Source organism: Megalops cyprinoides, chromosome 5, assembly GCF_013368585.1.
Source record: "Megalops cyprinoides isolate fMegCyp1 chromosome 5, fMegCyp1.pri, whole genome shotgun sequence".
Lineage (NCBI taxonomy): Eukaryota > Metazoa > Chordata > Actinopteri > Elopiformes > Megalopidae > Megalops > Megalops cyprinoides.
Window position 1 is genome coordinate 7,497,063 of NC_050587.1, and position 20,979 is coordinate 7,518,041.

The following is a 20,979-nucleotide window of genomic DNA, read 5'->3' on the forward strand; positions in this document are numbered from 1 at the left end:
TATAAACTCCTTTCATTGACTCTGAAAGGGCTGGCAGACACACATGAAAGTCTGTCTTTTCACCATCCCCTTTTCAAACATGGCCATTTGGCAAAGCCCTAAAACAGATTCAAATCTGCTTGCTAAAAGAACGGCTTTCTTTTTGTCCCTTTCTTTTCACGTGTCCCCTGTTTCTCTTGGCACTTCAAATCACTCATCGTAGTTCGCAGATAAAGACGGGGTTCAGAGGTGACGGTACTCCAGAGAGCTGGTGAGCCCGTTGCCATGGATGCAAGGTTTTCAGTCAGGCGGCTGCTTGGGGTGTTAAGACTCTGCAGTGTCGTCATGGGCAACGGGACTGTGGCACTCTGCAGGGGAGAGGCCCCTGTGTCAGGACAAAGACTCAATTGTGTTACAGGGCTTAATAGATTGTCTGGGAAACTTGGAAGTCCTCACTGTACAACACTTCACAAAAAGTGCAGCAACAAAAAGAAAAGTTGTAGTCTACTTACTGAAACAACTGCACACTCTTTCAGTATATGCTTGTCAGACTGGTTAATGTTTAGGAAAGTGTACAACACAACATACAGCAACAAATAAATTAATAAATGGTTCGAGGTACTAACTGTGAGATATACAAGCACAAACACAGAAAATTATCTCCATTTCTGTCATTCAAAATTTGAATTATTATAATTGGGTATTAGCTGAGTATAACTGCTATTAGCACTTAAATACATTACACTAAAAATGCAATTTCAAAAACGCAATTTCATTTAAATTCATTTCACATTCAACAAATCTTAGTTCAAAGTAAATTGCAAAAAGTGAATGCAGAAATATAATTTAATTTCAAACACAAACACAAACACACCAGGTGAAACTGAAAGCCTGCAGATAGCACTGGATACCAGTTTTCTTTAGGGACAATGTCTGTGACATACAGTTAATCAGGAAAGCAAAGACACTGTGACACCAGCAGACGTTAATATACTCTGAGTGAAGAACTTTAGGCTCCCTGGAGCAGTGAGGGGAAGTAGTGTTTAAGACATCTGAGGCTTAACCTGTCTGCAGAATACATCAGCACAGGAGGTGAAGAGATGAGGAATAACATGCACTGCTACACTTGCACACTCCTACAAGCGAGCACACGCTGATGTACTGTACCTGCACATACACAGTTGTCATGAACACACTCATACAGTATATACATACTCGCATCTTTCTATGTGAAGGAGAGCACCCACATGTATAATTAAGGAGTACTCTATGCATTGATCATTCCAGAAGTAGGTACATATATATCAACAATTCAGATAAATTGGGTCAACCTAAGCAGATGCTAGCACTCAGTTTGAATCATTTGCAGCTCTGATTGCAGGTAATGCAATGGAAAAGCTGCTGTAAAGAGTTAGGCAGCTTTGACTTCAGCTTCTGCTTACCTGGATTCAACTATATGTTTGAACACACCACAGAGGACTGGCAGTGGCTTCATTTCTCACCAGAAGGCACTTGTTGGGGGAAAGTGTTATGGGTATGAGCAATATTCTGAGAAATCCCCTAAATATAAATAGACTTTTCAGTGCAATATCTACATCTGAGGGTTTTTTGCCATTTGGTTTTTCAAATAGTACATCTTGCATGTCAAAAGGGATAATTAAGACTCAATGAGCATATACATTATTAAATTAAGTATCAGCAGATCTCCCATGAGCTGCTATAATATTTGTAATTTTAGAATTGCACAATCATGTTAAAACACTAGTATAGTAATTCAGTTTTGAAATATATTCCAATGTTTCATTCAAGATTCAAAACAACCATTATTCTTAAAGCAGAGTTAAAGCACAAGGGACACAGGGCTTACCAGGTGAGCTCAGCGGAAAGCAGGAGAGTGCTTCCTTTAGCCGAGCCATGTGTGTTCAGAAACAGGAGGAAAGTGTTGAATGTCAAAGCACTTAGTATCTAGTGTTTGGCAGGAGGTGTGTGTTCATTTGGCCAAACCCCGAGGGCAGGCAGTGCTCGGAAAGCGAGCGTCATCCCCGCAGTGACCTGTAACACAGGGCCAGCCTTTCGGTCTGTATCTGTCATTCCTTCAGCACTCCACAGAGGTTTTGAGCTCTGTTCTCCCTGACCGATCTAAACTCCACTTGGGGTTGTTGGCCTCGACTTCTGAGATCAGTTTGTGAGATGTATGCCAAAAGAATGCATTTGATCAATTTTAGATTAAGTCTATAACACAGCAAAGTGTGCAAAATGAATACTTTCTGAAGCGACTGTATGACTAAGATTAAGAAAGAAGAAGGTTTACAGCTTCATGTTTGCTTCCAGCGTTTTCTCCTGCTGCTGTTGTCACCCCTCTGTCTGGTCCCTCCTCCGCAGCCCATGTGATAGAGAGAATGAGCGCAATGTGACCCCCCAGAGTGACAGCACCTGTGTGCATCTCTGTTACGCTACTCCGGCACCCCTGAGGACAGCTCAGAACATCTGGAATGTGCTGACATCCCCTCCTACTACAGGAAGCATGGGCCTGCAGCTCAGTCTCATCACATGGGTTCACATTCGACCACAGTGTGAAACTGATCTGAATAAGAGCTACTGAATAAACATTTCCAGACTAATATTGGGTTAATATATGATTTAAATTGACGGTGTATTTCACAGCTGTCAGTCAGCTCTGAAATATTTGAGGATATTTGTATTCAAAAATATTAATATGAGCTGAGCCAGGTGGGACTGTTTCTGTGTGTTGGTATCACTGTATAAGTTATACTACAGGACATATGTAGAAAGGCAGAGCCACAGCCTCTTTCCTGGGTCAGGTACTGTAGAGGACTCCAGTTAAAATAGCTCCTATTCCAGTGGGTACTGATGTCCCAGTTTTTCTCTGCTGGTACCAAAGAGTTCATTCTCAGAATTGGCCCTCAAAGGTATTCACATATATCTCTACCTGCTCACTAATGCGACCGTGACTTATTCCCGAGGGATCATGAAAAAACAAAACCATCCCTCGCTGCATGACATTAATATTAATATGATGTGATTAACTGTTAGGACATCATTATAGCCCAGTTGAACAGAATGGACCCAATGAGGTGACAACACCAGCACAGTTAATCTGGACTGACACTATAACCTAATGCTAGTAAGGCCAAAGTTTTATGTCACACATATGCCCTTCACTGCTAAATTAGGGAGTCTACTTACAAGACTCTTGTGTGGTATAACTCAGACTCCTGTGTATTGCAGCGCAGGGACAGAGAGAGAAAGATATAGAGAAAGAACTCTTGCTGACACCGTTCTCCAGCAACACCAATTAGTTCTCCCTCCACACCCTCACCTACACACGTTAGCTCAAGTAATTCAGTATGCCTGCTTTTACGGTGCATTCGTGCCTGCCTTTCGAGTGTGAGATTTTTATTTTATCTCCAACAAAAAATCAAAGTCAAATAAAAAACAAAGCTTTGGAGTACATTTTATTTAAAGAGTAATATGATGTCTTTAATGTTAGCTCAAACAGGACATTTTGTCTGAGTTCTCCATTAAAATATTAATCAGACCTTTTCCTTTTTTAAAGGAAGAATATTTGCTTTGAGCAGATTTGCTTTTCCTGCTCCCACTGCATTAGGTTTTTCAGAAGTGTACACCACCGAGATTATGTAAAAAGATCCTAAATGGCATGGTTGTTTTCAGACTTAAATAACATGAAGAGCTACTAATCTGAGTAAAAAGAGTCACACAGTGAGATGGGACAGTAATGAGAGAGCATAGCAGGTCTGCACAGCATTTTCCTTCCCAGACTTTCTCAGAAACAAATATACTCAAGATTCAGGAAACTTAACGAGAAGGTAGAAGGAAACCTAAACACACTAATGTCTCTTGATTTATTTAAAATCTATATGTACTCTTACAGTAGGCTGTCTTTACACATTTTATATACGCTTACATCACAGTTTGGAAACGGTTTCAAAATACTGAGGTAAATTGACATAGTGTAAAAGAGGGAAATTGATGGGAAAATGGCTGGTTTTAGTCCTCTGGGAATTAACCATGTTTGTAATTTTCACTGAGGTTTTGGGTATGTAATTAATGCAGGTGAAAAAACATACAATTTCTCATGAAACTCAAACATACCAAAGTGGTACTGGTCCCACGTGGATTGTGTCGATTCAAGTCTGTTTTCCAGGATCCAGTTTGAACATGCATACATTTGGCATGGAACTACTGCAGTGGAACTTTGTCACTGTACTGTATTTGTATGGAATTATGCAAAGAAGCATGCTTATACATGCTTAAACTACTGTTGAATTTGTTAGAATTTCTGATAGTGTTCTTTCCAAATAGGTCATATATTTCCAAGGTAGGAATGTCTCGCTGTTGAATAAATATAAAAATACTACTAATAATAACTTTACTACCCATAGTAATAGTACTTCTACTACTACTACTAATAATAATAATAATATCAACAGCAGCATTATTAGATTTGTAATATATTACATGCAGTTATCTGTCTCATTTTTTCTGCTGTTACTTTCTCATTCCCTCATGACCCTCATACAAATACATGCAGACACTGCATCATTGTAGCTTGTCAGATTAAATTGATGTCATTTTGATTTAGTTTGCATCTGATAATTGTCTCACAATGGCTTTACTTATTTGTGTAATGGCCTGTTCCTTATGAGCATCCAGATAAGGAGATGTGGACCCGAACTGTTCCTATGCTGTCTCTCTGCTTTATGAGATGCTGTTGTAGTGTTCTTTTCAGTAATCATTGTGGATTGTGGAGGAGGCAGCACACGTGGAGCTTTGTCCATCTCAGCTTCAGAAAGCATAATTTCCCATGATTTTTCCCTCTGTGTGGTGCTTCCACTGACATGCAGGATCATACTCTTGATGCTGGGCTAACACACAGCAGTTTCATCCCATTAACAACAACAAATCCTTTGATTATGTTGATGAATTTTCCGGTCCAATCAGTAATAAGCCTGGGTACGTGGGAGCAGAGAGAAAGAAAATGCAGTGATGAGATGTGTGTGTGTGTGTGTGTGTGTGTGTGTGTGTGTGTGTGTGTGTGTGTGTGTGTGTGTGTGTGTGTGTGTGTGCGTGCATGCATGTGTGTTTGTGTATGTGCCTGCATCTTCCATAACCTGGTGCTATGCTGAATCCACAAAGCCTACGCACTTTATACTACAAGAGGGCTGAATAATCACGCCTATTGCACAAGAAAATGGCGAAAGATCATCCCAACCAGCACCATTCCTTGCAACTGAATCCATGAGTGAACCTAGCACGTGGCAGCAGTACCTAACTGCAGTCACCACCTGACCTCTCTGATCAAGTTAGCTTCTGCCTAGAGGGACATTCAGTCATTCCACCCTGACCAAACCATTTTTACCAAAGCTGAAATATAGCTGTGACAACACAATTTTTTCCAAATAATGAATCATGCAAAAGTTCTCTGAGATTCCAGCACAAAACCAGAAGGTCTGCTTAGTGGACATTTGAATGTTAGAATTATATCGAAAAGTGAGAAAATGGAAATACTTTTGATGGATTGTAACCTGGACTTCATTTGTGTAACTGAGACCTGGCTTAATGGAGGCTGCCTTCACAGTGCTGGGGTACAATGTTTACAGAAAGGACAGAGGAACTGGAGGGGGTGGGGAACTTAGTAAATGCAAAGAAATAGAATTCTAAAGTGGTACTAAAATTGAATATCTAGCTATACACATGTATACCCTGTGATAGCTGTTTAAAATATTCCCTTTAACTTGAAGATATAAACAAGCAACGTATTCCCAGTCTAGCAAGCCATGGATGTGACTAAGTTATCTGTAAACTCAACCAGATTGCAGGTAAACAGTTAAACACAAACAAGGTCCTGAGGTCTGTGCTGATGCAATGAAGATGAGCGGCGAGAGAGTTTCAGGGTGACAATGTCAGAGTGAGGATGACGAGGATGAATGAGGCCCTATCTGTCAGGAGCAGCGTAGGAAGAGCTTATGAGTGCTTCTTCTGGCTTCCCAAACTCCAGACATGCCTTTCCTCTCTGCCGCCTCTGCTAAAAGCCTGTTCTTTTGTTCAATTTTTAATTGCCCTTTCCAATGAAAACAGCTCTTGACTTCTGAGCAGAGAGGGCTTGGGGAGGCTGCACCTCTGATTTCTGTGGAGTCAGATAATATATCCTGTTGGCAAGCATATCACTCTTGATTATGTGAGCAGAGCTGATTACACTTAGCATGAAATGAAGGACAAATTTGAAAACAGAGACTGCAGTGCTGATACCATAAGAAGTAGAATGGTAGTGATGGTTCTCTTTTAGTCTGGCCTCAGTTCACCCTCAGTACAGAGTCTGCGAATGCCTCTCACGTCACCCCTTAGGTTGAGACATAACCACAGCTTTAGTATCATTACTTCTGGTGCTAGTTCCAGTGATTCGTTTTCAATTAAATTCCCTCTCAAGATCAATTTCTTCAATTAAATATTCAGCCCAACTCCATTCTTATCAGTTCGGCTTCATTCCACAGTTTGCATTTATAAACTCTAATACACCTTAGTCCTTAGTCCTTAGTCCATTCCAATCGTAAGTATTATTCAATGTTCTGTTTTAATGATTATAGCAACTCAAAACTTTAAATTATGTTTATTTCCTCACAGGACTTATTCTTGAGTAAACAACTGAGGTTCCAAAGGAAGACTCAGGTAGAGAATTTATGGACAATCTGTATGCAATTAACCAATCCTAGACAAACTGGTTCCGTCCACGACTATAAAAATCCCACTTATCACTTCCTCCCCATGTCAGCTGTTTCTTTTTCCTGTTTATGATGCCTATATGGGGGCTCAACAACCTTGGCCCACAACCTGGTTCAGTTCTTTCATGTGACTCTATACACAACATGCCTCTATAACCCTATACATATTTGAGGTACTTTTAAAATTCAGAATGTTTCTATCTGGAAGATCTGTCTTTGGGATAAATCAGACTTTTAATCTTCAAATATGTTGATATTTGAAGCATGAAGTATGAACTGATCTTGATGAATTAAATATTGTTAAATGTTCAAAGGGTGAAAATCGAATCTCTAAACATTACTCCATTGTGACAGTGGTTAAAACACATCCTGTAAGATTTTTAATCTGTGTGACCAAATGCAATTTTCATTTGTCATTTTTGATCGTATTTATTATTCCATCTGATGTATATATTCATCAATGTGGAGAAATTCCTCAGTTCGCTCCAGCAGCCAGAGAGAATGGTTGTCCAGAGGGACTATTGCACCAGGAGTAAAAATACAATTTTTTCAATCTCTGCAGTGGACATCCAATCCACTGCTAACCATGCCACAGCTATGAGAAACAGGCAAAACTGTCATTCCTGCTACATTCCAGCCTCCCTTTGAGTGCCACAAAGACACTTCAAATATTAATGAAAAACAGTATTAATAACAACCAAAGTAAAAACTATTACCAAATATATTTAGCTATCATATTTGAACTGTGTCCATTCATTACAGGCCTCTGAACATTAAAAGCACAGGCAGTCTCTCCTTAACAAACCAAGCTGTTTCTTACTTGAGAAGAGCAAACAAAATCAATAAACGCTAAGCCCCACCCTAAATAGCAATTTTCCAGTCCTATTTTTACAACAGTAACTACCCTCTATTTTTTGAACAAACAATACAAGTGTGTACAGGCTTAACACTCATTGCTATCAAGCAAGTAGGTAAACTAAATTTGGGTACCTGTAACAGTGAATCTAGATACCCACTACCCAGAGAGGTTAGAGGGAGCATTTTTACACTTACTTTCCAAAACCCAAAGCTGACTTGTAAAAATATATAGTTTGGATTAATCTTACACATAGTGGAATTTCATCAACTCCACTGCAAATTTATTGTCCAAAAAACTGAAAATATTTGTATCCAAAATTTGACCTACAAAACGTCCAAAAAAGAAAAACCCCTGTCACGAAAGATAAAAATGACCGTTTGCTCATAATGCTGCTGTCAAATAAGAAAAAAAAAGGAATGCCTTACTGGGTCACCGGATACTGAAAAAGAGGCTGGGCAATTTCATCGGCTTGTCCAAGAGGTGAAATTGTAGGCTGCTTCAATCAGTTCAAGTTGTACTTCATAAAGTCTGTGCAACAGTTTGAAAGAGGATCAACTAGCAGTATCCCATCAGTTGTTTGGCAGTGTGTTTATGGTGAGCTGAGGTGAAGAGCTTATTGGGGCAAAGATACACAAGCAGCACTGAGAATTGGTGTTTCATTTTTTGTTCTGCTCACAGTAAGTTGGGACAGTTCAAAGGACAATTTGAAAGCCAACACTTAAAGATACCACAGGTTACTAAAACTAAGTAAGCTCATGGTTTACATGTGGCTACACATTTAGCACCATCTACTACATGTTGCCTTTTTGACTGAGGAGCACTTTCACTCAATCAGCTGCTTCTCCTGGGGATGTGAACATTCACAGGGTGTGCATCCCAGGTCTTACTGCCATTTATTTGATTCGCGTAATAAAAAGTGGCACTGAACTTCACATGACCCCCTAAACCCCCACCCAGTGACCCACAAATGACCCCTTTCACCATGCCCCAATAATGAAGAGCACTGTAGGCAATGACTGCCATGTTAACTCTCTACCACTAATTACAATTAAATCATTCATTGAATTAAAAAAATGGTCACTGAGCTCGAAAAAATATTAGTGACTTCACAACTAATTTACTAAATTTGATATACAAATCAAGTAATTATGCAGTCAACCAAAATAATTAGTGCTGGTCACAATTAGCAAAGACAACGACTCATAAATGGTGAGTCCAAGTCCATCTCCTAAAAACCAAAAAATGATTCAAATTGATTCCCAGTGACTTAATATTCAGACCCCCCCTCCCCCCCTTCAGTTTATAAAACAGAACATAAATGTAATCTAGTTTCAAAATTACTTCTATGTGAGGAATGAGGGACATAGGTTATGCACTGGAAATGTTAGGAAAAGGAAAATATATTGTCCACAGTGTTGTAATTATCTTCCATGCATTACACACAAACTGCAGTTTCACAGAATTACTGTGCCCTGAAAGCATTGTTTAATCAGGGAAATGGTGGAACATGTGTGCTTTCAGCTGCACCAGACTGTGGGGTCATTTAAGTCAGTCATTTAACATGTACAGCTTCACAGCATCAATGTCCTGTTTTCTACTGGGGAATTAAATGTGACAGCATTATGACTGAAGCTGAAAGCACTGTTGCATTTTCACTATAGCTGGAAAGGTATAAGAACTTTGGGTGCAGGGCTCAAGGTTTCCTGTAATTTCCTCAAGCAAGGCAATAACTGACTGCATTCTGAGTCTGCACCACTAAATTATTTGTCTACTATGCGGCAGGAAAAGAGAACAAAATCCTCTGACTTAATGCCAGAACATTTGTTTCCAACATTTCCTTCTGTCTGGGATTATATCTTGCAATATTTGACCAAATCCAACAAATAAATGACAGCTTTACTAAGTTCAATACATATAGCTTGTAATTAGAACATGTTGGCTCAGTGTTTTAGCATGATCATTGCAGAAAGGCAATCAGAATATATATTAAAACTGGATATACATCAATTTCAAAGGCCCAAGCTGTCACTCTCCCTATATAACTGTTCATAATTACAAATTTTACCAAATTTGACTGAATCCAGCTTGGTGGATCCCACTCAAAATGTACAGCCTTTTGCATCCCCTAAATTTGCAATCAACACACAGTCCCTTGAGTCTGCAATTGAGTCTGTCCTCTTCAGTCTCTAACACTCGTATTTGTTGCAAACAGTTCAGGTTCTGTTGATTTCAGGTGCAGTTCTGTTATGCTGTTCCTCTCTGGAGCACCGTTGTATCTGTACTCTTTTTGTTCTATTTCTTTATGCAGAACTGTTGTGTTGTCCCCACAGAGCCTGCTTCCCCAGCAAAGCAGTAATCAGAAAGGCAGATGAACCTAATGGGCAGTCTTGTGGGTTGAGGGAAGTGTGTGCCTGACTAGATAAGCCTTGGCCGTGGGCTGAAGCCAGTGTATCAGCAGCTCTGTTAGGATCACCTCTCCGCTGCTCCTTGAAAAAGCAGAGCTACAGCAGCATCAAACAAATCGAAATGCCACGCGGTGAAAGTTCTGCCTTGTGTTTATTTCCCTCCATCCAAAATGTAAAGGTGTTTTTACATTTGCTGTTTGCTCGTTGCTTCCATATCAACTCTAAGCATGACCACGAAATCTGAAATGAGGAAGAGCAACACACCACACGACAACAGGAGCTTTCAGGCTTAATTACTTATACGTGATTACTGAAGTTACAGGGGGTGTGTTACTTTCTCTTGCAGCGGTGCTGAAAAAGAGATTTGCCTGAGAAACCTGAGGGAGTTAAAACTGTCATTCATGCCTTTCAAAGGCATAGTACAACTGATGCAGCTGAGGAGGGATTGTGAAGGAAGACATAAGACAGCATAACAAGGGAATGTTCAACAATCAGTGGAATTTTTCAATGCTTTCTGCTTGAATGCACCCATCTAATTGCGTTTAGTTTCTTTTACGTCACTTCAGATCTTTATATGGCAGCCAAGTACAGAGCTCTACATTAATGGCCCCTGGTGAAAGGAGCCACTGGTGGGTTGCTAGGTGGTGGTTTGGAGATAGAGTCAAGTCTAGTGTCACATGTCTCTTTGTGTGAATTGTGTGAATGGTGAGCCATCTGACACTCACAAGGATCAGCAGAGACGCAGACTTTCAGAGAGCACATGAAGAACGGATGAAGACTCCTGCTCTGCTCTTTTTTTCACCTTCATCTCTTGGCTCTCACCCACTGCAGTGATTTGTTTCAGTCTGGCTTGATTCAGTGACAGTACACTTCAGTACAGGAGGGAGCAGTAGAAGTGATAGCAGTAACTTTGGTGCAGGCAATGGTAGCACTTGTAAGAGCAGCACCTCGGTACGGATAATAACAGACATATTGGAGGATTAAACAACCCCACTGTCCCAAAGGAAAATGCAGATTGGCGTTCAGAGACATGAGAATTTATTCCAGCTAAAATGCTGTTAACACTCAAATCCTCAGGGCTGGCAATAGCTCTATCTGTCGACATTGCACAGGGTGGGAGACAGACTTTCCTTGCACAGCTGTCAAATGCATTTCCTTTCATTGCCAGGTTTATTGTCAGCAATATATTTGTCTTTTATACATCATTTGTGTGATAAACCACACAAAGTCTGTTTTATGTTGGCCTGTAACTGAGGCTCAGAAGTGTTGTTTCAGTTCCAGTAAGTGCGGATAATATTTCATCTCTGACCGCACTTCCTCGTAATCATTTTTAGCATCATCTCTCTTCCTTTTTCCATCCTAAAGTCCACAACCTGAAGATTTACTGTGCTACCATAAACCTGCCCCCCCCCCAGTATTTAAATAGTTCAGTGTCTGAGTCATGGTGTTGTCTGCGTTACTGTCAAATAAAGCTCTGAAATGGTAATACATTCCCTTTGATATTACTGGTAATTTAATGCCTTGATCATTTGAAGGAGGTATACTCCCAATGAAAGGTCAAGGAGGATTTGGACTCCAAGAATAATACAGAATTTTCGTTTCAGCATCTGACAGTGCTGTATTACTTTATACTAAAATAATAAAAACAGAAACATGATAAGCTGAAGGTTTGTATGAACACTGTGATTATTATTATTAAGCAGTGATGTATTTTCCACATGTGGGGACTTACACACTAATGCTGTAAGAATGCCTTCTGCTTTATAGCGAAGTGGAAAAATAAAATGAGCACTCATACAAACAAGGCTGTAAATAGAAACTTATGCAGGGAGATTATTATGAAAAAGTCCACCCTCTCCTCTCTCCCACTAATGACCTTCCTTGTGTTTCTCTAGGTGGAATGGCTGAAGAATGATGAGGTCATTGATCCTGCAGACGATAGGAATTTCTACATCACGATCGACCACAACCTGATAATTAAGCAGGCACGCCTGTCGGACACAGCCAATTACACCTGTGTGGCCAAGAACATTGTTGCTAAGAGGAGGAGTACTACTGCCACTGTCATTGTCTATGGTAAGAGTGACCATGACACGTTCAACAGGTGACATTCAGCATAACTCCCATCCCACATAAAAATAACCTGCAACTTTCCACCAGCCTACTCATGGTTTTATACCATGAAGTGGTTTGGTATGCACTGGTTTATCTTAGAATGTCTGCTGCCTGCTGTTGACATCTCAAAAGTTCAATATCTTAGATCTTGAGTTCATGCTCAAAGATGGGACCGGCCAATAAAAAAGCAGAAAGCTTTTAGTTACCAATACATCACAATGATACATTTAGAATATATTTTAGAGAACATTTTAGTACCCCAATTTATATATTGAAAATATGTAAATAAATGCCATTTTGGCATATTGCAATTTCTGTTTTGCAGTGTATTTGTAGTATATGATTGGGCTAAACAATTTGTATTGTAATATATTTCATTTTCGTATGGGAAAAATCAGTAGTTAAGCTAAATGCTGACTTGCACATACCAGTTAGGTGACTACTGTGTGAGGAAATCATAGCAATTTCTCAACTCTAGTTTAAAAAAAAAAAAAAACAGAGCAAAACAGGAGTCTTTCACTCTGTATAATACAGACCCAGTAATCTCCATTCTGTCTTTGGATCAAAGACTTGGTAAGATCCTTCCTTGGGGAAAGGGGCAATGGTGTGTTCAGCCTCCAGCTTCCAGCAGAAGTTACAATAAGCTTTGTGGACTCGATGTGGAAAAGTCCCACAGATTGTGCCACACTCTTCCTGAATTGCTGTCTTTGCTCTCAGTTCTTTGACTGCAGTATTCAAAGTAAATGTTGCTAGCCATCACTGGTTATGTCAGCTATTTGTTGATGTTCTCAAGAATGTGCAGCTAGCTGGCTGTCTACAGTAGGTGTAACATACTGTTTAATTAGGGATTTATTATTGCATGTAGCTGGAAGTCTAGCTGACTAGGTAACTTGATCAGTAACATAAACAACAATTAAGAAAATATAATTACCAACACCAATTATGCAACAATAAAAGCTACAATAAGTGTGATACATTTTAAAACCTTATCTATAATTGTATCTTTTGCTCACTGCAAGCTTTTAAAAATAGGCACTGTGAACAGATACAGATGTATATAATTTATTCAATGCAAGTCAATGCAAGAAAATGTAAAAAAAGATTTTTACAGTATTTTACAGTATTTGCAGTTGTAGTAGAAATAATATACTTCATATACAAGCTCCAGTCAATCATCTTGTGGACCCCCTCTGTTTGTGTAATGACTCTCTCCATCTGGTTGTGTGGTAGGCCTGCCCCATGTGTCACTCACAGGCCCCATTGAGGGTCAGAGGTGTGGCCACAGGTTTCTCTGAGAGAACAGTGGACACTACAGGAGAGTTCCCTCAGGAATATGGCCAGTAGTGGCTGCAGGGATACTCGCCACAGCGGCTAATTGTGCAGGAGAGGTGGGGCTTGTTGCTGGGCTCTCCCTGAAGTTGCCCAGCAGAGCTTGGCTGTTCCTGTAGCAGGCATTCAGAAATGATCAAAATATACTCTCCTCTCTGAGGCTCTCAATCGTTCCCACAACCTCTCCCTGCTCCCAAGGGAACTAGGCGCTCTCCTTGGCTGTTCTTCTTTGTATGGCTGATCTTTATTTATTAAACTTGGTGCGTTTGTTGAGTGGCCCAAAGCGATCGATGATGTCACACAGGGAAAGCTGCTCATCCCTCTTTCCTTGATGGTGCCCTTCTAAGACAGCACATCATGCTGAATCCTTCTCACAGGGTCTTGAATGGATTGTGAGGATTATGTTTTGTGTTCTTCTTTTGTTATTTCTTTTTTTCTACAAATTGATGGCTGGCCCTGTTTTTTGTGGTTATCATTGAAGGGAGGAAATACTTTGGATGCATTTCACCACGTGTGGTAAAACAGGAGCTGGAGGGTAATAATGCAAAGCGGCAATATCTGTAATGGTTTTGTGATTTGGGACGCAATCCCACTCATGCTTAAGAAGTCATTAATACTGCCACATGGCGTAGAAAGAGCTTTGATCTTGGCTTATCCTCTGAAGAATGCATTGAATCTGTCCTCTTTCTGAGCTACCCCCCTTCCCACTCCCACCCATTTAGAATGGTGGTTTTCAGAGACGCCTGACAGTACTGTGAGAGGGAGCTGCTTCTGGATAATGAAAACAACAGAGAAAGCAACCCCAATTATGATCAAATGACCTGCTCATCAACAAGTCATCAACAAGGCCCTTGGCAGACGGAGCAAAACCATTGTGGGAGAAGGGTGACTGAGCCACATTCAATCCCCATATTTTTTCATGGAAGCACTTGTTTTTCCAAAATGAAGTTCATGTCCTTCCTGTTATCCTGTGCACAGACAAGCTGAGAAAAATGACTCCAACCAGCTGTATAGTGGCAATGAAGAAATGGAACTGATGCATTTCTACAAAGAGTGGAAAGCAGCATGGAATAACTGGCTGTTCTCTTCACAGTGAATGGTGGCTGGTCAACGTGGACTGAGTGGTCAGTTTGTAACAGTCGGTGTGGACGAGGCTATCAGAAGCGCACCCGTAGCTGTACTAACCCTGCACCCCTCAACGGGGGTGCCATCTGTGAGGGGCAGGCTATCCAGAAGTTGGCCTGCACCTCACTGTGTCCAGGTACAGTGCTGTCAGGGTGCTGAGCGTAACACATTGCAGGATGTGTTACCATTCTAATTGAAAGTATGTTCTTATATAAAAGAAAAACTGTAACTTTCCTTTGGAGACATAAGAAACATATTAAAATGAAATATGTAATCATAGTGTGTACAAATGTACATAGGAAAGAATATGAGTATCAAAACATATTTTCAATCTGTGTATTCATAAAATCCAAAAGGTATATTACCTAGCAGAAAATGTGAAAATGACCCTACCTACTTCAAAATTCAAGTTTTGCTACATAGTGTATCTTAGCAAGGATTTACAGCTAAGAAGAAGTAATTATGCTTACTTTAGGACAAGGTATGTAGGTTAGTATCTATTTTAAATTCATTTAGCTAAGGGTAGCTACATTCAAACTATAAAAATCCTAAATAATTACATTTTATAGCTTTAGATAAATTAACTAAATAGCTAGCTAGTTCATTTAGGCTAGCACATTTAAACTGTTGACATTCAGAAATGAGGTAACAACTTCAGTAGGAAAATCCAGTTTTGATGTGGTGACAGGACAGCAGAGAAAATAAGTCCTATCTACTCTGCTGTGATGATTTTGCATTGCTTCAGTTTCAGAAACAATTAGATAATAAGGGCATAGCTGACAGTAAGATTGGAGGTGGACCAATTATACTGTTTTCAGTCAGCACAATCTGTTTTTAACACATAATTGAGCTTTGTTTTTAATGTCACTGGCACTATTGTGAAGGCTTTACCATCTCAGTCCCTAAGTTAACATTACTCTGTATGCTTTAATCAGGTATTTTGTGAATTTGCCAGGAAGCACGTATTAATGTGAAAGTGTGGCTGGATTACGTGGTTAGGATTCTATAAAACAAAACAATATGCAAAATAAAGACAACCTAGATCTAGTTCCTATTTGAATAATAAAAATACAATTAGAATGGTAAAATTTGGAAGTCATTAGGTGTCTTTGCTTATCTAATATATAATACATGTAATTATTATAATACTATCCAAGCTTTGTGCTCTTTTAAACTCTTTTAATGGAGAGGTGCTTTAATATATTTTTGTATCATATCTGATGGACAGAGTGGCCTGAAGTACAGTCAAGTCACTCACACCTCCTTTCTTCTGTAGTGGATGGTCTGTGGACGGAGTGGAGTAAATGGTCTACTTGTGGAACGGAGTGTACCCATTGGCGGAGGAGGGAGTGCAATGCCCCGGCACCCAAGAATGGGGGCAAGGATTGTGAGGGCATGGTGCTACAGTCCAAGAACTGCACAGATGGGCTCTGTATGCAGAGTGAGTACCTTTCTTCCCACTCCTCTTCTCCCTCTTTACGAATGCAGATGTACTATGCCTGCTACCACCCTAGCCATTTTTGTTCCCCTTATGTGCAATTATGTGGAAGTGTATTTCAGGTGGATTTTTTATGTAATTGGTTTACTTGCATGGTTGTAGTATACGTTAACATTATATTTGGTATGGTGTAGTCTGTAAGTTGTACATATTAGTTTGTACTTGTCAATCTGGGCACACATTTGTGACCTCAGCACTATGTTTGGCACTGACGCTCATTCATGTGTGATTAGTTGTATTCTGCATGCAGGCTGGATGGATTACAGGAGTCCATCACTGAGTCAAATGTACAGTAAATTAAATGTAGCAACAGAAAAAAACAGATGTTTTGTTCCTGTCACCAACCACAAGATGTAAATATAGAATATGCTAACACGAAAAATACCACAGTACAACATGCATTACTGAAGATAATTACCCGAGTCATGGGTCCTGCCTTCAGGAGCTATACATAAAATAATGATTATAATGGCTTTCACTATGTAAAATAATTGCCATCTTCTCCAAAGTTATTATGATTTTAACCTCTGTTGAAGATTCAGTCAGTCAAATGAGAAATACTGGACAGTAAACCTGCAGGAAGCAAGACACGCTGTTTTTTCTTCACACAGTAATTATACCTCTTGTCAAGTTATTATATGTGTTTTGTTGTTAAGCTTGAGATGAATCTTTTTGTAAAGCCACTAAATGAGGAAAAAAGAGAGAAACATTCCAGCCTTCTCTTTTTTTCCCTCAGTAATCATCCCATTAATCTTTACTGTTTTCCCCTCACATCCTAAACAATGTCCACAGGAATTGTGGTTAGGCTGTAGAAGTTTGTAGACAAAGAAACTCTCAAAATGTTTTTTTTTTTTCCTGTGGCATTGAAAAGAGGAAAGTTCTGTGCTGCCTTTCATTTATTATACATTCAGGATTGCTGAGGCCGGAAGAAATTTGAAACATCGCCTGCTTGGTCTCTCGCTAGTTGAATAAACCTTTCCTACTCTGAAATTTGTTTACTGCATATCTGTTAACCCCCCTTTGAGCTGTATCCTCCAAGACTGTTAGTACAAATATCCTACTGCTCCTACTGCTGGCTGCAAAGTAATGTACAAAGAGAGAATCAGAAGAAACCTTAGTTTTTTCCCCCACACAGTAGTACAAAATTTGTACCTTCCCTAAATACCTACTTTGTGGAAATCGTAATGGCATTGTGGCAATCTTAATCATGTCCTGTGGTGTATTAAGTCCTTAGTCTACTTTTCTGATATAAATCCTTAAAACACAAACATGAGTGATGAATCCTGACATATCAAAAAGCATCATGCCATACCACATAATGTCAAGGTGTGTTGTTTCACTTTGTAGTAAGACTGATAATAATGGTCGGAAATCAAAGACATTATTATTAGAGATGGGTTAATACGGAAGACAAAATCCAGCTGTTGGGAGAAACAGTGAAAGGATTCCCGTGTCTATAGACCTTAAAATGTGCATGATTATAAACTACATCCTGGTAGCATGGAATCTGACCCCCCCCCCCCCCCCCCACTCAAATACACAAGATGACCTCAATACCAGCCAGAGCTGTCTTTTAATAGTACAATAAAATTCAACAAACATTTTTTTTCTGGATATAGTGCAGCTCTCTCTATAAAAATTGTGTAGGACAGAGAAATCTCCCTTTTATAGTCGTAAGTATTTTAAGATATTTGATTTTAGACTCTGCAACAAATCAGTATTTTCACTACCTTGACATGACCATGTTCAAGAGCCAGCTCTGGACTAATTAATCCATATATATTTACGTTGGGATTTTATTCTATAAAATCTCTGTTGAGCATTGCTGCTCTCTGCTTCCAGCCCTCAAGTGTGTACAACAAGGTCATTTTTACAGTCAACTGTTGTATATAGTAATGCTTAAACTGATATATCAGCATCCCTTAGATGCCTTAAATTCACTCAGGTTATACTTTCATACTAAAGCTTAGAAGCTTAGAATGAGCTTAGAAGTGCCTGGAAGATTGAATGTATTGTATTGATGTATGCCTCAGTGCAGGAATATCTTTTACTGGAGAATCCTAAATTAACCAAATTCATGAGGAACCCTAAAGTTATGACAGAAAATGAAGTATTGGATAAACTAATTGCTAACTGAGGGAACTAACTTACCAAGCAAAATGTTATGAAGGTATGAAACTAAACATTCCAAATTTAATACATCACTAGCAGAACAGGTAAACTGGAGAAACTAAATGGGGCATTTGCAAATGCTGTTATGTAGATAAACACATTCTTATCGTGAACTATGTAACTACTTAAAATTCTAAAAAACCTGAAACCCTTAGTTTGTCCAGTCTCTATAGATCCAAGATCAAAATGACTCAAAATCAACTTACCAATTCCACAGCTCAAAAAGAAATGAATATTGTATATAAGGGAAACAAAGAGGACCAACTGTAGGACTTTGAGGCAGAGCCATGCCAGGTTACTTGATAGGAGTGTTCAGAAAGGTATGTGGAGATCCATTTTTAAGCATTGCCTGAGATGCCAAATTCTGACTGGGCTGCCGAAATGACCTCATGGTCAACTGTATCAAATGCCAAAGAGAGATCAAGTATAATTAAGACAGAAAAGAAAGAGGCCACTTTTGCCAAATAGAGTGCTCCCTTCACAGAGATGAAAGCCATTGAATTCAAGTGGCTGGCATTAAAGCCAGACTGATTGGGGTCAAGCAGGTTATTCTGAGTCTGGTAGTGTGTCAGCTGGTTTGAGACAACCTGTTCAAAGAATAATAGACGTGAATGGGAAAAGGTTGTTAATTCTGCACTGCGGAGGGGTTGCTGGTTGACTTTTTAAGAGGGGGTGAGACTGGGGCCTGCTTAAATTCACTGGGGACATAACCAGGGAGCAGGAGCAGAGGACTACAGTGAGGGAGAGAAATATAATGGTCTTCCCCATCTGTTGATTCGTCCGTGACTCTAGTTATCCAGTCACATGTTTTTATAACTTCTTTAAAATTGTTTTTCCGTGTGCCAGCTATCTGCGGAATATAATTCTTTCGAAGCTGACTGGCTAAAAGTGTCTAAAAATCGTATTAGTTGCCCTTTAGGCTGTAATTGTACAAATCTGATAGTACTGCGTCCTCAAACAGACCTTGCTCTCAGCTGAGAACTGTCTCATTGTGGAACTGTACACATCCTGTCCCCGTACTGTCGCTGTACCTACTGTATGCACTTTTGTAAGTCACTTTGGATAAAAGCGTCTGCTAAATAAATAAATGTAAATGTAAAAGGATTTTCTCACTGTTTATAACATGCTGGTTCAAAAATGAATGTAATTTGGTATTATCCATTCTTCAAAAGGAATCAAAGTTTCCTAGCAGTTGTTATATTACTATTCAATACAATATCTCCAGAAAGACAGCATGATACGGAGACATTTAGCAAACCCTTCTACTAGAACCTGTTTCCACTAAAACTGGCATGGTCTACAAAAAATATTTAAATTAGGCTATAGTTAGGCTAAAATTTATTGAATTTCACAAGTTCCACAAGCAATCATGACAGTACTGCTCTGAAAAGCAAAGAATAATGATTCATCAACAATAAATGATTAAAAACTAGTCTATTAATTTATTTTAGCTTTTTAATTAACTAAATTTATTTTGAATGTCAATATTAATGGAACATTAAAAAGTGAAGTTAATTTGAAAGTCTATGAAATGGCATCATTTGTGCTGTTGTGCATGGCAGCAGTCACCTTAACAAATGTTCCCTATTGTGCAACATTTAATGTGGGAATATTGAATTTTTAATAGACTCTTTGACATATAATCGCACAAAGCTGTTGTAAGCCAATCAAATCACTGTCCTCCAACATCCTAGTTAAAATCCAGTGGTGGCGGGCAGGAGCACCAGATTATGTTTATAAGTGGGGAGAAAAAAATTGTGATGGCAGGAAAAAAGACGTACAGAGTTGTTCAGTAAAACACTTACAAAATATTGAATTTCAAATTGATACCTTTAAATTTTGTTAGGTTATAATTAATTTTCCAAATGTGTAAATAATGATCACATAAACTGTGTGTGACCGATCTGGATTTATTTGGGTCTGTTCGTTTTCATCGCCAGTTTTAAAGAGAGTTGACCTTGTGCTTTAGAATCTTTCAGTGGTACTCAATAAGTATGAAATGATCCATTCAGCTCACAATAGGGTTTGCGGTACTCAATTATTTTAAGACAGTATTCCGTGAGAAAAACTGACATAAAAAAAAAAACATAATATGATTGAGCAAGTTTTCTTTTCACCTGTAACCTGCTAATATTCATAATGCACCACAGGTTTGAGTGCCATGTCAATTATATAAAAGTGATCCATACACCCCAGGGGAGAGATAACATTATTCAGTTGTATTCGATTTCAGTTACTAGTCTCAATGACTGTTGCTAGTATTGATGACGTTCTTCAGTTGTATTTGATTTTGGTAACTACTATCGATGAATTTCAGTTGTGCATGGTTTCGGTTACTAGTATCAATGAATTTCAACTGTGAATGATTTCAGTTACTGGTATCGATGACGGTCAGTTGCATTCAATTTCAGTTCATTTGTATTCAATCTTGGTTACTAGTATCAGTGATGTTCGGTTATATTTGATTTCGGTGACTACCCTTGATGATGTTGTGCAGTTGTATTCAAGTTCAGTTACTGGCAAGAATGATGTTGTTCAGTTGTATTCGATTTCAATTACTAGTATCAATGAAGTTCATTTGGATTCGATTTTGGTTACTACTATCAATGATGTTGTTCAGTTGTATTTGATTTTGGTTACTAGTATCAATGATGTTCCGTTGTGTTTGATTTCAGTTACTGGTGTCTATGAAGTTCTTCAGTTGTATTTGATTTCGGTTACTGGTATCGATGATGT

At 39.1% G+C, this 20,979-nt stretch overlaps 1 protein-coding gene across 1 annotated transcript in view; it reads left to right on the forward strand.

Annotated features, from left to right (window-relative positions):
- The window catches only part of LOC118777421 (netrin receptor UNC5C-like), a 152,975-nt gene that overhangs the window by 102,368 nt on the left and 29,628 nt on the right, over positions 1-20,979 (forward strand). The window contains exons 5-7 of the mRNA XM_036528296.1: positions 11,900-12,080; positions 14,542-14,709; positions 15,850-16,014. Coding sequence (XP_036384189.1) covers positions 11,900-12,080; positions 14,542-14,709; positions 15,850-16,014 — 514 coding nt within the window. The remainder of the gene's footprint in view (positions 1-11,899; positions 12,081-14,541; positions 14,710-15,849; positions 16,015-20,979) is intronic.